General features: G+C 40.4%; 1 protein-coding gene across 7 annotated transcripts in view; it reads right to left on the bottom strand.

Moving 5' to 3' along the window:
- Positions 1-586: 586 nt before the first annotated feature.
- Positions 587-15,356, bottom strand: part of Fbxl4 (F-box and leucine rich repeat protein 4) — a 71,134-nt gene continuing 56,364 nt past the window's right edge. For all 7 annotated transcript variants that reach the window (XM_021661629.2, XM_021661627.2, XM_060386063.1 and 4 more), the window contains exons 7-9: positions 14,873-14,944; positions 10,401-10,713; positions 587-1,090 (exon numbers count right to left, since the gene is read on the bottom strand). In XM_021661629.2, coding sequence (XP_021517304.1) covers positions 927-1,090; positions 10,401-10,713; positions 14,873-14,944 — 549 coding nt within the window. In that variant the 3' untranslated portion in view covers positions 587-926. The remainder of the gene's footprint in view (positions 1,091-10,400; positions 10,714-14,872; positions 14,945-15,356) is intronic.

Raw genomic sequence — 15,356 nt, 5'->3', positions numbered from 1 at the left:
ACTTTGGCCAGCGGAGACCGTCTGTGGGTGGACTCTAAGGAGAGGACATATCCAAAGACCCACGTACAGCGAAACATTGCTTTTTGGATTGACATTGCTGCTCTGATCTCTGTGCTTAGACATTTGACTTCACAGAGAGAAATGTTCCAGAGACCAGGCAATCCAAGTAAGCCTTGCGGTTTTCACTGACTTCGTGTTTCTGCTTAGTGTTGGCCTCCGGACTGGACTGTTGGAATCCTGAAGACTGCATCTGGTAATCCCCTAAAGACCGATGGACCCTGATCAGCAGGAAGTAGATAAAAGGGGATTACAGCCCTTTTCCTATTAATCTCCTACATAAGGTTGGGGTCAGAAGGAAGGTAAAGGTGCTTAAGAACACTAAATAAAGTAGGATTGGTGAAAAGTCTCAGCCTACACTTTTCACTTACTTTTTTGGTGTTTTGGTGCTAGGTTAGAACTGTGACTCTGAGTTATATTCTCAGTGTCTCCACTCTCAACCTGCTCTCCCGATTTTCTACACTACAAACAAAACACTTGCCTGCTTATAGGGTTTAATCCTTTACAAAAAAAGATGTGCAAAATCAACTTTATTTTTTCATAAATATTACTTTATTGTTCAAAGTATTCCCTGAAAATAAATTATATATCCATGTTATTCCTTTAACACACAATTACTCACTAAAGCACACCACTGATCACCATGATGGGAAGTGACATCAGTGATTCACACATTCCTAAAGAAAAGTGCCTGAAATATTTTAAAGAACATTCTTTTCATTTTGCTTGATTTAATGGGTAATTTTACATTTTCCTTTAAATTCTACAAATGTCTTAATTCTCACTATTATAAAAACTAAACAAAAACAAAGCTATCCCCCAAATAGAAGCCTGCCAAAGCATGATTTAATGACAGAACAGGGAGGAATTCACTGAGTAAAGCTCTTTTTTATGAATACTTTAGGAAAGCTTGCATTGAGTTCTAACACAGCCTTGTTATCAATCTGTGAACAGAAGGACACATCAAGTAGGGAAAGATCTTTGCAGGATTCCAGGAGTTTTCTCAAGGATGCTGGACTGACCATTCTTGTTCCTGTGAACAAAAAAAAAAAAACAAAAACAAAATAAAGCATCTATGAAAACATCCGAATAATGACTTTCTTTATTTTTATTTTAAGCTTATTTGAAATAAACTTTTAAAGCAGACCATTTTAAAAAACAAATACTTTATGGTTTTGCTTGACCGAAAAAAAAAAAAAAAAAACTGCATATTTTCAGACAGTAAGAATCTGAACCTTGTCAATTTTCTTTCATCTACCACTTCCACTGCTACTTTAATGCCTTCTGATTGTCCCTTCACTTTCTTACATCATCACCCCAGTGCGAAAGGCTACTCACATCTCACCTTACTTAACTCACAGGCAACCCATGTGGTACCCATTAGGCAGCCACGATAATTCTCCCTCCATTTACAACTGAGCAGCTATCCTAGCAGTCTTGAGCATCTGTTTTAGGCCTGGGAATGAAAAGATGACTGTGACACATTTGCCTTGGGGAGCTACTCACCAGGGCATAAAACAAACACCAACAACACAACTCACTGTCTTACAGTGGGTAGCTGGAAGACAGGTAAAGGATGAAGTGATTTCTGCCTGTGTTCAATCTGGAGTGATTATAGGATATTCAGTTGGAAGCTAAATTTAGTAAATTATGAAAATTAAATAATACATGACAGACTTTAATAAATGACAAATAGTACGTACTTTAAGAGATACTCTTATAAAGTAGCTTTACATTAAACCCATGCTTTGGTGGCGTTTTATAAAATACACCCTAGTCTAATTACAGTTTTTCTGGGGGAAACAATCATATAACGTATATGCATATCGTAACATATATGCATATCTACCAAAAGAGGCATGAGGACCTGGGCTACTTTATTTCTGTAGTGTGGGGATAAAGCCTGGAGCCTGTGAGCACTCAGCAAGCACTCTACAGCAACCGACACTCATGGACCAGGATAACACTCACCCCATTCTGTGTAACTCCTTTCCATACTCATTACTCTCATGGTGTGCAGAACTATAATTAAAAGGAATTTCCTGCCACCTGTTTGCACCTGGCTCCAAGCTAAACCTGCCCAGATTCCCCCTGGAATTGGGATTTGGCAAAGCCTTCTTTGTCCATAAATACCAATTCCCAAGGACATAGAAAGCAGGGCTGGCATTGTTATGTTTGGCTGTGTGCCCGGAGAAGCAGGGATGGCTTTTAGAAGAAAAGAACAAGCATAACCAGGAGGGAACCATATATCTTTGAGAATACAAACTGACACTGCAGGGAACAGGGTTAGGAGGGACATGTAGGACAGGAGAGACAGACTGCGGCAGCACACACACGCGCGCGCACACACACACACACACACGCACATACATACATATACACACACACACACACAAACACAAGACACAGAGAGAGAGAGACAGGGGTGGGCAGAGAAAGGGAGAGAGAACCTTCATAGGTTCAAGCCAATTAGGATCAAACACTGAGAAGGAGATGGGGACACGCACAGGCTCCTACTTCTAAGCTAAGGATATATGCAACAGACACCTACTGGCAACGGGAACTCGGTTTCCTCTAGCGGAGTGTCCGCTAGGTGTGTCAACCACATCAGAGCTGGCCCATGCTCAGGAGTAGTGGGCCAACACAAAACAGACACCATGTTATTGTTGTGGACTCGTGGTTTGGTTTCAGCATTCTTTTTTGTCTTATTGGTGTTTTGTTTATTCGTTTTTATGGGATCTTTTTGGAGAGTGAGAGAGAGAGAGAGAGAGAGCACATAAAGTTGGGTGGGTATGGACATGGGAAGGATACAGAAGGAATTAAGGAAGAAAGTGATCAACATACACTGAATGAAAAAAAAAAGAAAGCGGGAAAGAAAAGAAAATGGCTTCTGTGCCTCTGGCCGTTCCAGTCCCTTCTGAGGTCTGCCTGTAGCCTATGCATGGGCTCTGAGGGATAAAACTATATCTTTGTAATAATTTATATCAACTGGGCTTCAATTAAGTGAGATCAGAGAACCTCAACTCCACACTTAGTTTGCTGGAAGGTCTGGTTTTGTTTCACCCAGAACTGGAACAGCTTTCTATTCACTAGTCCTGTCGATTAGAACATGTGTTCCCTAACAAATGATGATAAACAATGCAGAAAATCCGAGATTTAAATTTTAATTAGACCAGAGTTCCCTATCCTATGACTCCAAGCTACGTGGCACTTTTGTTCTATTGCACACAGAGGACACAGCTAATATGCTCAGACACCTTGCTGCATCAGGACAGGGTCCATTCTATCTTGATTACTTAAAGCAATGCTAGACACAGTACATGTTCAATAAATACGGAATGAATAAATAAAAGAAGACTGGAAAGTTCCCCAATATTCACATGTGGACTTTGTTAAATGTATTATGACACCAGATTTCTGGGATTTTGACTTCTTCTTTTTCTAATCCACTTGTTGCTAGTTTCTAAAGTTCATTAACCCCCGAGTCAAAGTCCTCCACTAACTCTACCTGAAGCCTCTTTGCTCATTTCAAACTTTGCAGGAAGCGGCCATGCTGTTGACATGCCGAGTCCAATCAGACTGGCTGCTTCCTAGACATAGCCTGTATTGTCAGCCTCTTTGCTTTTGTTTCATGCTGTTTCTTCTACTTAAGATGGTCTCCCCATTTCCTATCAACTTTTCAAAGGTATCCTTAAAGTATCTAATAACTTTCAAAATAAACGTGTTCCTTACATTGCTAATCTTATATGCCTTAACCCCAACTCCAGACCCCAACAAAATGGACTTACCAAACTTGAATTATTTACACACAAGTTTTCCCTCATTCTTGCTAGGCTATGAACTCATAGAAGGTGGGAAATCATGGTACCTTCCTCAGCTTCGTATGAGTAGTGTCACAGTGAGGCAAGTATGCCATTTAACACTCATAACCCAACAATAAACAATGATAGAAGCAATCACCATTAGATTAGCCTGGATTAACAGATTCCTTATTTTAAAATCCTAACTTCAAGGATTCTGGTACTTGAGGATGAATGAAACCCAACAATAAAAGTAACAGAAATACATCAGAGCCAACCATACAAAGGAATAGGTTTCATTGTGGTAGTTCCGTATGCATACTTTGTCCTCATTCACCCCACGCCCCACTTACATCCACTTTGCCTGCCTCTTGCTGGACTCTTCACTCACCCCAAATAGAGGGCCCTTCTGTGTCCATGTCACATGTATTCTATTAATGCAAAGTCATATTATTCTTATATTTAATAGGAAGCAGTGGCCCCCCCCCCCGACAACTGACCTCCACTGCTCATCACAGTTGGTTATTGCTCAGTCAGTGTTACTGACTCCTTTATGATTCTATAGCATCTCTTTCAGACTATGAAAATTGTTCATATTTACTAGATGGCTTTTATTGTTTTGAGAAAAGTATTGCAAAACAGACTTTAAATAGCAAAGCAGTATCCACTAAAGTGAGGCTTACATCACTGTAGAAGACCTTGGCTGACTTTCTTTATTCTTGGGAAGCATGATGTTTTCTGAAAGTTTTCAAAATATAGAACAATATAAGCATCATCTATGAATGAATATTAACCTGAACATGGAATTTTAACCAAAACCAAACCCTCATGCTGAAAATCTTCAGGTTTTTCCTTTGATTAATATTAAATAAAGAGGAAAGGATATGCAAGTATTTTAGGGACTAATTTTTATCAGTACTGACATACTGCCTAAGACACTTCAAATGCTACGAGCTCATGTACTCTGTAAGGATGTTTGGCAGTAATGGTGGCACTGCTGGCACTCTGGCACGAACTCCTTGCTGACAAAGGCAGTGAAGGAACATGGAATTCCAGAATTCTGAAGAATTTTCAACAGCACTGCCTTGTGCTAGAACAATTCCTAGAAGCTAGAATTGCCAGGGGCGGTAATTTCAGACCCCCCCCCTTTTTTTTTAAGATTTATGTATTTATTATTTATACAATGCTCTGCCTACAGGCCAGTGAGGAGCCATGTCTCACTGTAGATGGTTACAAGCCACCATATGGTTGCTGGGAATTGAACTCAGGACCTTTGGAAGAACAGCCAGTGTTCTTAACCTCTGAGCCATCTCTCCAGCCCCATTCTCCTTTTTATATCAAGAGTTTAACAGTAATAAATTTAAAAATCTAACTTGAATTCATTTTATAAATGGATTAATTTTCTATCCTTAATAAAAATGGAGAATACAACTCATGGAAATCTTTGCCCTGGACCCAACCCAAACTTGTTAATTATTTAGAGAGTGTAAAGCTATTAGAAAGTTCAACTGTGAGATTATATTGCTGCTCTCTCTCTCTCTCTCTCTCTCGGCCAATGTATTCATCTTATACTTTCTACCAAGCAGTCTTATTTGTAGGATGGTTGAGTTCCATGCAGAATTTTTACAATTAAGTTTTAGGTCAAGGAAGTAACAAATTCATGGAAGGAATCCACCATGGCCAACAACAATAAAAATCCCCTAATACTAATAGAGGATAAAGAAAAGAACAGATAACAACCAACCAATCAACCAACCAAAAGACAATCAAATTAGTTAGTAAGATTAACTTATTATATTGGTAATTACTTACTAAAACTAATTAGTAAGTAACCAATCAAGAATTAGTAAGCATATCTCACAAATAACCTTAAGGCTAACTGGTCCCATCTCACCAATGAAGAGACAGACTGGCTGGCTGACTAGACAAAAACATTAGCCCCCCTATCTGTTGCTGTAGTCAAGAAATGGTAAGGACACCCGTAGACTGGGAGTCAAAGCACAGAAGTACATCTATCAAGCAAACAAAAGCCAAAACCAAGCTGATACAGCCGCTTTGATATGTAATAAAGTAAACCAAAACTAGCAAGAATAGTAAAGCCACTACACATTACTAAGAATGAAAATACATCAATAAAATGTATATGTAAATATTTATATGCACCAAATGTTGGAACTTGTATTTCATAAAATAAGTGCTAATGGGCAGAAAAAAATATGTTTAATATAACATAATAACACTGGAAGACTTATAGCCTCCCTCATTTTTAGTTAGGAAAATTAAAAATTAACAAAGAAAATTCAGACTTAAACTATTTAACAGATCAATTTGATGTAGCAGGTATTTACAGACTCTTCCAATCAGAAGCAATGCAATATACAGTCTTTTCATCGGCCCATGAAACCATCTAGAGGCAGTCACACGCTAGGCCACAGAGTATCAACAAGTAGAAAGGACTTGAAATAAATCTTTACTTCATCACAGTAGAATAAAACTAGAACCAATAGCAAGAGAAACTATAGAAATTCTTGGGAATATAACACTTTTGAGTGATGAATAAAGTCACTGAAAAAATTAAGGAAAAACTTTAGACTTTTTAAAAATGTAATTTTTTATTTATTAAAATTTATTCATTTTTTATCCCAGCTGTAGCCCCCTCCCTCCTTCATCCCCTCTAATGCCCTTCCCCGAGTCCACTGATAGAGGAGGTCTTCCTCCCCTTCCATCTGACCCTAGCCTATCAGGTCTAATCAGGACTGTCTGCATTGTCTAAGGAAAAAAGTTTTAATTTCTATCATCAAATGAAAGTTAAATCACAACACACCAGAACATAAAAAAAAAAAAAAAATACAACAGCTTAGGTAGTTCTAAAAGAAATTTAAAAATCCTTTTTTTTACATTGTAAAAAACAGATCCCTCAAACAAATAATGTATTGATACATTGATGACTTAGAAGATATACTCAAAAAGTACTAAGTAGTAAGAAATAATACAGATCAAGATATAAGTTGATGGAAACTAAAATAACAATACATAGAACCAAAAATGAAAAGGGAGGTTAGAGTAGATTCCAGTGAAAACCTGAAACACTAGAGAATGCTTAGAAAAATTTTAAGAAAAGGAAGATGTAGAAAAAACTGCCAAATTCTTAGACATACACTATGTACCAAAATTAAATCAAGAATATAGAAGCAACTTAGATCCATAACAATATTGAAACATTAATAATAATAAGTCTTCCCAGAAAGGGCCCTCCCATAACCACACACTGGTGTAACAGCACTCATCAATCACTCTAACACCAGGCATGGATGTGGATGGAGGAGACAGGGAAAGTGACAGTAGTTGAGCTTGGGGTGGAGATAAGCAACTCTCTAGAAAATGACCAGCCACTTTAGCCAAACCAGTGAGCTCCAGGTATAGAGATTCTGTCTCAAAAAGTCAAATGGGGAAGTGGCTGGGGAAGCTTTCAACACAGGCCTCTGGTTTCTACATGCAAGAGTGTGTACCGCCAAAACAATCCCACCCTTACATATATCCCCAAATTCCTCCAAATTATATTTAAAAACATCTTTTAAAATATATATACCATGTCTCAGTTGTTTTCAACTCAGGGATTCAAGGATAGTTCAAAATATGCAAATCAACAAATAGGAAACACAGACTAAAGGAAAAGAAACCACATGATCACCACAATAGACATAAAATAGGTCTTTAATAAAATTCAACATCTCTTTATGATATAAGTCCTAAAGAAACTAAAAAAACAGAAGAAACATATCTACGTAATAAGGGCTATGTATAAAAAAATACAAGGCCAAAAATATAGTAAATGAGGAAAAACTCAAAAGAATTTTCTCAAAAAACAGAAATGAGACAATTGTGTTCATTCTCACTACCCCTATTCAATATAGCATAGCTTAGCTACAGTTAGAGCTTTTTAAGTCTTAGCTAGGAAAAAAAAAAAGATACAAATAGGAAAAAAGCCAAAGAACCCTTATTTACAGTAGACATGGTCCTTTATTTAACAGACCAAATCCACAAGAAGGCTCTGATATATCTGATAAACACTACCCCAAAGTGGCGGGGTACACAATTAGAGGCCACAGGTGTGCAGGACTGCAGAAACAGCTCAACAACACAATGCAGTTTCCACCCATGCGTGGTCCTCGGTGGAGCGTCAGTCTCAGAAAAGACGCCTGTGCCCAGATATATTTGATCCTTGTGCAGCTCCTAATCCTCTCCAGGTCATACTAACTCCCCCTTCTTTCATATGATTCCCTGCACTCTGCCGAAGGTTTGGTTATGACTCTTAGTATCTGCTTTGACACGCTGCTAGGCAGAGTCTTTCAGGTAGGCTCCTGTCCTGTTACTTGTTTTCTCCTATGTCCAATGCACCTCCCATTTGTCTTTCTAAGCAAGGATTGATCATCTTAGCCCAGGTCCTCTTTCTTGTTTATCTTCTTTAGATGTATAGATTTCATTATGTTTATCATATCTTATAGGACTGTATGAGTGAGTATATACCATGTGTGTCTTTCTCCTTCTGGGATACCTCACTCAGAATGATCTTTTCTAGATCCCACCATTTGCCTGCAAATTTCATGATTTCCTCATTTTTGATTGCTAAGTAGTCTGCTCGGATGAAGCCCGTGGTAGCTCAGTAACCAATCCATTTCCCATAGTAAGGGGAAGAGGGACTATTTCTGACAGGAACTCAATGGCAGGCTCTTTGACCTCCCCCCCCCCCAAGAAAGGAGCAATCCTGCTAGGCCACAGAGGAGGACTTGCAGCCAGTCCTGAAGATACCTGATAAAACAGGGTCAGATGAAAGGGGAGGAGGTCCTCCCCTATCAGTGGACTTGGAAAGGGGCAGAGAGGAGATGAGGGACTGAGGGAGGATTTGGGAGGGAATGAGGGAGCGGGATACAGCCTTAATAAAATGTAACTAATAATAAAAAAATAAAAATAAATCAAGCAAAAAAAATTTTCATCCAAATTCCAATCACATGAGGATTGAGCATCTTCCCCTTGCTTCTTGCTTAGCTTCTTTAGGTATATAGATTTTTATATGTTTATCCTATATTATATGGCTAATATCCACTTATGAGTGAGTATATATCATGTGTGTCTTTCTGCTTCTGGGTTACCTCACTCAAGATGATACAGACATTGGAATTGGGAGAAGACAGGGAATAGGACAGGAGCCTACCACAGACGGCCTCCCTCTGAAAGACTCTACCCTATAGGATATCAAAGCAGATGCTGAGACTCATAGCCAAACTTTGGGCAGAGTGCAGAATCTTATGAAAGAAGGGGGAGATAGAAGGACCTGGAAGGGACAAGAGCTCCAAAAAGAGACCAACAGAGCCAAAAAACAAACAAACAAACAAACAAACAAACAAACAAAAAACTGACCCCTGAGGTCCTTGAAGAGAATGAAACCCCAACCAAGGACAATGCATGGAGAGGACCTAAAACCCCAGCTCAGATGTAGCCCATAGAATTAGTCTCCAAGTGGGGTCCCTAATAAGGAAAGCATGGGCTTTCTGTGGCATGAATTCAATGGCAGACTCTCTGATTACCTCACCCTGGGCCACAGAGGAAGGCAATGCAGCCACTCCTGATGAGACCTGATAGGCGAAGGTCAGAGGGAAGAGGAGGAGGAGGGCCTCCCCTATCAGTGGTCTAGGGAGGGATACAGGGGGAGAAGAGGGAGGGTCGGACTGAGAGGAGACGAGGGAGGGGCCACAACTGGGATACAAATTAAATAAATTGTAATAAATGGTAATAATAAAAAAAGAAATAGAAAAACCCTAAAGTTCATATAAAATTTTAAAAACCAAACAAAAATCCTGAGGAAGAGAGCAATATTTTGGGTGTAATACCTAATCTCAAACTACACTACAACCACAGTAGCAAACTGGCATGGCACTAGTGCAAGGACAGACATACACACTGCGCTTGTTGGGTTCATCAGCTTGATGCAAACCCAGACACACCTGGAAGGCAGGCATGTCAACTGAGGGACTGCGTCATCAGACCGACATGGAGGCAAGTCTATGGAGCATTTTCTGCATTAAAAACGACTGATGTGGGCAGGCCCAGCTCACTGTGGGCAGTTTCCACCTCTGGGAAGAGATGGATGCCTCCGAAGAAGAAATTATGCAAGCAAGGTAAGCCAGACTACGATAGACAAACACCACCAGTTCTCTCTCATATGTGTACTCTCGATTTACATCCCTACATATGTGTGTAAGTAGGAGTTCCTATGATAATAAAAAGAAGCCTGTGAGAGGAGTAGAAGAGAGTTTGAGGGAGCACAGAAGGTGTGTGTGGGGGGGAATGGAATACATCTGTCATGAAAGCAGGTACTATCTTGGGAGGAGGCAGAGCCCAGGAAGGTGGCTACGGTGTAATGAAAGGACTTTAGGGAGAGGGGCATAAGTAAGAATAAAGTAAAATGGTGTATAGGCATGAAAATTCCATAACAAAACCCATCATTTTTATGCAAACTTAAAACTATTTATACTGTACCCTTACCTAATATGTCCAGTTGCTGTAGCCTGGTACAGTGAGATGCCAGTTCTTCTATGTCTGTGTCACACACAGACCTGTTAGCTGTAAGAAAGAGTTTCTGCAAGTTTGGGAGCTGGCGTGCCAGTCTGGCGAAGCATCCAGTGCTGCTCTGAAGGGTAGGGCACCAGCCAAGGTCGAGTTCCTCAAGAAGAACACATCCTGACGCCAACTCTGCTATCCCGTTCTCTGTAATGTTCTTGCATCTCCACAGATCCAAGGTCCGGAGGCTTTTACACTTGGCTCCTATCATGCTGGCTAGCACATCATAATCTTCAATCTGGAAATCAGATATGTCCAACCTTTATATGTCATATGCAGAAACAGACTGCTTAGAACGTTCTTGAGCATCTCTTATTGCTGCTTCCAAGTACACACACCCTGGAACCATGTCCTTGTTAATACGCATTTGTTCTCTCTTCCCACATCTCCCAGTGCTTCACAAAGAGCAAGGGCAATGGGCCGAGCAGATGCCTCACCTGATAAGGTGCTTGTCATGTAATCCTGAGGGCCTGAGTGAGCTCCTTAGAGCCCATGTAAAACCTAGGTGTGGTAGTATACACCTGTAATTAGAGCACTGGAGAGAGAGGAAACTAGAGGGTGACTGAGGCAGGTGGCCAGAGTTCAGCCAAATAGGTGAATTCTGGGTTCAGTGAGAGACCCTGTCTCAAAAAAGGAGTGAAGCGCTATGGAGGAGGATGCCCTTTGGTTAGTTAATCTTTGGCTACTAACAATGACCTCTGGCCTACATATGTACATGCATATACGCTTTCATGTACACATGTACACTCACAAACACAAAGCAAAAATTCACTTAAATCCATTTACTAGAACTAGACAGAACATTAATCATTAAAATATGACGCAATCCCCGGTCTCTCGTGAACAGTCTGAGGACTGTGTGTTAGTCTCCTGTGTCTACCCTTTTAACACTGCCACAGTGACCTGTTGACAAGGCCGAGTTTTCTTCTACTTTGTATGTGATTAACACACTTAGTTAAGTATTTTATCTTTCCCTGTACTTTGGTAGTCTCTAAAAGCGTAGAAATGCTGAAGTCTTAATGAGGACAGTAGTTTGGGGTTAAGTGTTTACACACTAAACATCAATGCAAACGGAGTTAGACTCTAATATACTAATCTCTGTAAGGGACGGAAGTCTCCAGTGCTCACTTCATGATAGAGGATAAACATCTAGTAACCAAGGACCATCAGAAAAAAAGACAGCTAACTTCACTAGTGACAAACAGCTAACAAGAAACCTAAGGAAGTGTAAGCAGGCTCCAGGCACCTTTAAATTACTCCAAGAAACACCAAATAATGCAAAGAACACATGGACTGTTTTTAGTCACCCTTTAAATAAGAAAAGACACAAAATTTCAACAATACGCTTTCTCTAGTCATACGACCAGCATTTCAGCATGTTGTGAACATTAAGATATCACAACGTTTTATGTTTTTTGGTACTAAGCCTTCAAAATTTGGTATGTATCTTGCGTTTATGTCATACAGAAATTGTAACTAGTCTATTTCCAACTGGCCAACAGCTACCAGACTGGACAGCACGGCAGCAGAAGCTAGTTATGAATGTAAAGAACTCGGGGCATTACATATGTTCTCTTTCTACACGTTTGTTCCTCTTCCTGGGATTGACTGGAAAGTAAAGACAGAACTCCAGTCATTCAAGTTTTTATTTTAATTTCAGTTATGCTTGCTCTCACAACACTCAAAATGTGGACTATATTTCTTAACTCCCCGTGCTACAAAGCAAGCCAGACGAGTAAACTCTGGATAGTAGGAAGTAAGTCTGAGAGGGCACGATACTTCTAGAACGAGTCCGGAAGAGAGGCTACTGTGCCTTTGTTTTGCATGGAAATGAGATGGCCAGAACTCCATCCCTAATGTTGATATCAAACATAGTCTTCAGGAGCAGTCTAGACCTCTCGGAGGCATGAGGAGTCAAGCTGGCAAACCAGCCTGGACTCTTCATCCCCTATACTCCATTTTCAGGCAAGAGAAATAAACAATCTTGTAGAAATAATTATTTGTAAGTTTTACCTAATTTTAATTAGCATGCATGCTTCTAAACTTGATAAAATATTTTAAGATGAAAGACCGTTAAAGCAAGCTTGAGATTACTAAAGGGCTTCACTACCTACATGGCCACTGTTTTCTATAGATAGTTAATACCACTGTAAGTTGGCTGAATGTGGATGGTGCCCCAGTGCCTCCAAACTGTGCTGGGCCACATAGCTTCTACAAGTCAAGCATGCCTGTGGTTCTGGCTGGAAGCACATTTCCAAAGGAAAGGCAGCATACAGGCTTCTTAGAGCTGATGCAGCTTACTCTTGAGATAGAGCTGAGCTCTCCTCAGGAAAGAGGTATGCTTATGCATTTCAAGCAAAACCAGCAGAGAAGCCTGGTGGGAACCCAAGCAAACCAGAGTAATCTAGAAAAGGGCACAGTTGCTGTCAAATCCCAAAACACCCTTCCTGCCAAGGCTGCTGGATGTGAGTTCATACGGTGCTGTACTCCTTGGGAATTTAAACCAATATAAAATAAGTAAACAAACAGATTTGTGTTCTAAAAACAACCCAACCCTCCAAAAGTTTAAACTGAAGAACCACCCATCTATTCAGAATAATTGTTTCCTTCTCTTTACCAATTAGAGGGAAAATAATCCGAGTTTCCAGAGAGTGCTGGCAGCTAGAAGGCCTATGCAAATTAGCATAGGGTCTCACTGATAGCCACAAACTTCATTTATAAACAGCCTGCTACGGACAGCTCCACTGCCCACCCTGTGCTACAGTTTAATAGACATAGCATGGGAAAGTGAGTTCAGCATGCACAAAGGTCGGGAGGCAAGGGTTAAGCACCAGCAAACTGTTTCTTTGTAGGGACTAATAGTACAGTAACAGCCCTGAAGGAGAACACACCAGTTTACTTTCTAATTTTGATTAGGAATCCCAGCTCTACTCTCACATGTAAACTCTTTTATAATTGAATATTCTTCAGGGCTAATTTTTCACAGATCAATTTTGGGAAACACTGAATTAAAATACATGTAATTTTTAACCATAAATATTTATGTATTTACATGCATATAAATGGGTGTGTGCGCGCATGCGTGCACACACACACACACACACACACACACACACAGCCTTCAATTCAAGTTGTGGCCAGAGGCCTGCTTTTCCAGAGAATCGTGTTTCAATTTAAGAGAGGGGTGGAAATAGCAAACAGAATAGAGTATTCTGAGTAAAATTAAATAGAGCCTTACCAACCTTAGTGAGGCAGGCTAACAATATGTAAAGAGCCAAGCGGCTGGTCTGTTGTCATAGAAACTGCCATCAAGGGCCACTGGGCTCCTTTAGAGGAGCTACTAGAGAGATCCAAATAAGACAATCAAGTGGCTGACAAAGGTGAGGAAGCAGGAAAAGCCAGTGGGTTCCCGAGATTGCCCCAGGAAACCAGGATTACTTGGGTCCACACTTGCACTTCATAGTGCCTAAGAACTAGGATTACAGAGCAGGAGATGTGAAATTACCTTACATATATCCCACAGAAGGTCTGTCTAGGTCACACTGTCAAAGTTTTGGACATCTCTGAAGCAATTACTAAACCTACAAAGCTGTCCAATTAGGACCAAGCCTCGGAGTCCAGATCTCTCTGTCTTCTTATGGAGGGCTGCAAAGCTGAACAAGCCTCGAAGTCTCTGGTATCTGCTTGGTTGTGGGCATTGAAGGACATAACAGGAGATGTACGCAGAAGACGCACTTCTCCACGTGTCTGTGCACATACAGATCGCCACAGTTCAACTGTCCCTTATGTCTCAGATTTACAAACCACACAACTACTTTAGGTGAAACAAATTTAACTTATCTTAATCACCCTTCTACAGACATATAAAGCTATGGTTTAAACTTTAAAGGCCTTGAGAAATTTTCTAATCTAAGAATTAGGCATTTCACAGACTAGTAAAATTTATAAGAGAACAAGCAAAATACAACTGAGTCCTACTACAGGACATCAGTCTTCTATTGTGCACACTAAAGCAGTAAAAATCCTCATGGTAACAACGATCTTCTATTATGTTCCTAGGAATTAATGTCACGTCTGAAATTGAACTTTTGTGAAAGTCTCAGTAAAGCACTGACATCTAGATATGCTGTCTGCTGTCATATGGGTGTTTTGTAAAGCACCCAGACCTGTAAACAGCCCGAAACAGTGCTCCTTCCACAACACTGAACTCCACTGCTTTTGCGATAAAGGTCCTTCAAAGACATACCTTCCAATTTAGGGAAAAAAAGAAAAAGTTTGACTGTGGGACAAAAAGTATGTGGATATGTATGTGGTGGGGTGGGTCAGGTAAAGCCCACCCATGGGAACAAGAAGAGAACAAGCCATTGAGGATGAAGAATTTTCAAGTGCTTACTTACCATCACACAGCTGCCCAAGCTGAGGTGCTGAAGCTCTGCACAGAAGTTCAAAATGCTCAGCAGTGCTGTTTGCTGCCATCAGGGACCACATCAGAGGCAGTGGCAGAAAGTGAATGAACGTGAAACAAAGAGAAGGGGTCAATTAGACATTAAAGGCTGTCACTGCTTTTCCTGAGATACAGCTGAAAACCTAGGTTACAGAGTCCACAAATGCCACTTAATGAGTCCCCAGGCGCTTCCGCCATTGACTGGCTTGGTTTCAAGGTAATCATTAGCAGTCTCCACGTAAGCCATCACTTAGTACGGTTTTACATAGTCTAAAGACATCTATATTCCCCATGGCCTATCAGTTTATTTCTCAGGTAAGCATTTGTAGTCTGCGTAAGAGCAATGGGAGAGAGGGTGAGAGCGAGGGAGGGGGAACCCCACCGGGGCTGGTGACACTTCTGAAGAGCAGCAGCAGCAGCTCTGACATTCACTGATC

This window comes from Meriones unguiculatus, chromosome 6 (genome assembly GCF_030254825.1).
Source record: "Meriones unguiculatus strain TT.TT164.6M chromosome 6, Bangor_MerUng_6.1, whole genome shotgun sequence".
Lineage (NCBI taxonomy): Eukaryota > Metazoa > Chordata > Mammalia > Rodentia > Muridae > Meriones > Meriones unguiculatus.
The sequence above is the reverse complement of the archived record's forward strand: the minus strand, read 5'-3'. Positions and strand labels throughout refer to the sequence as shown.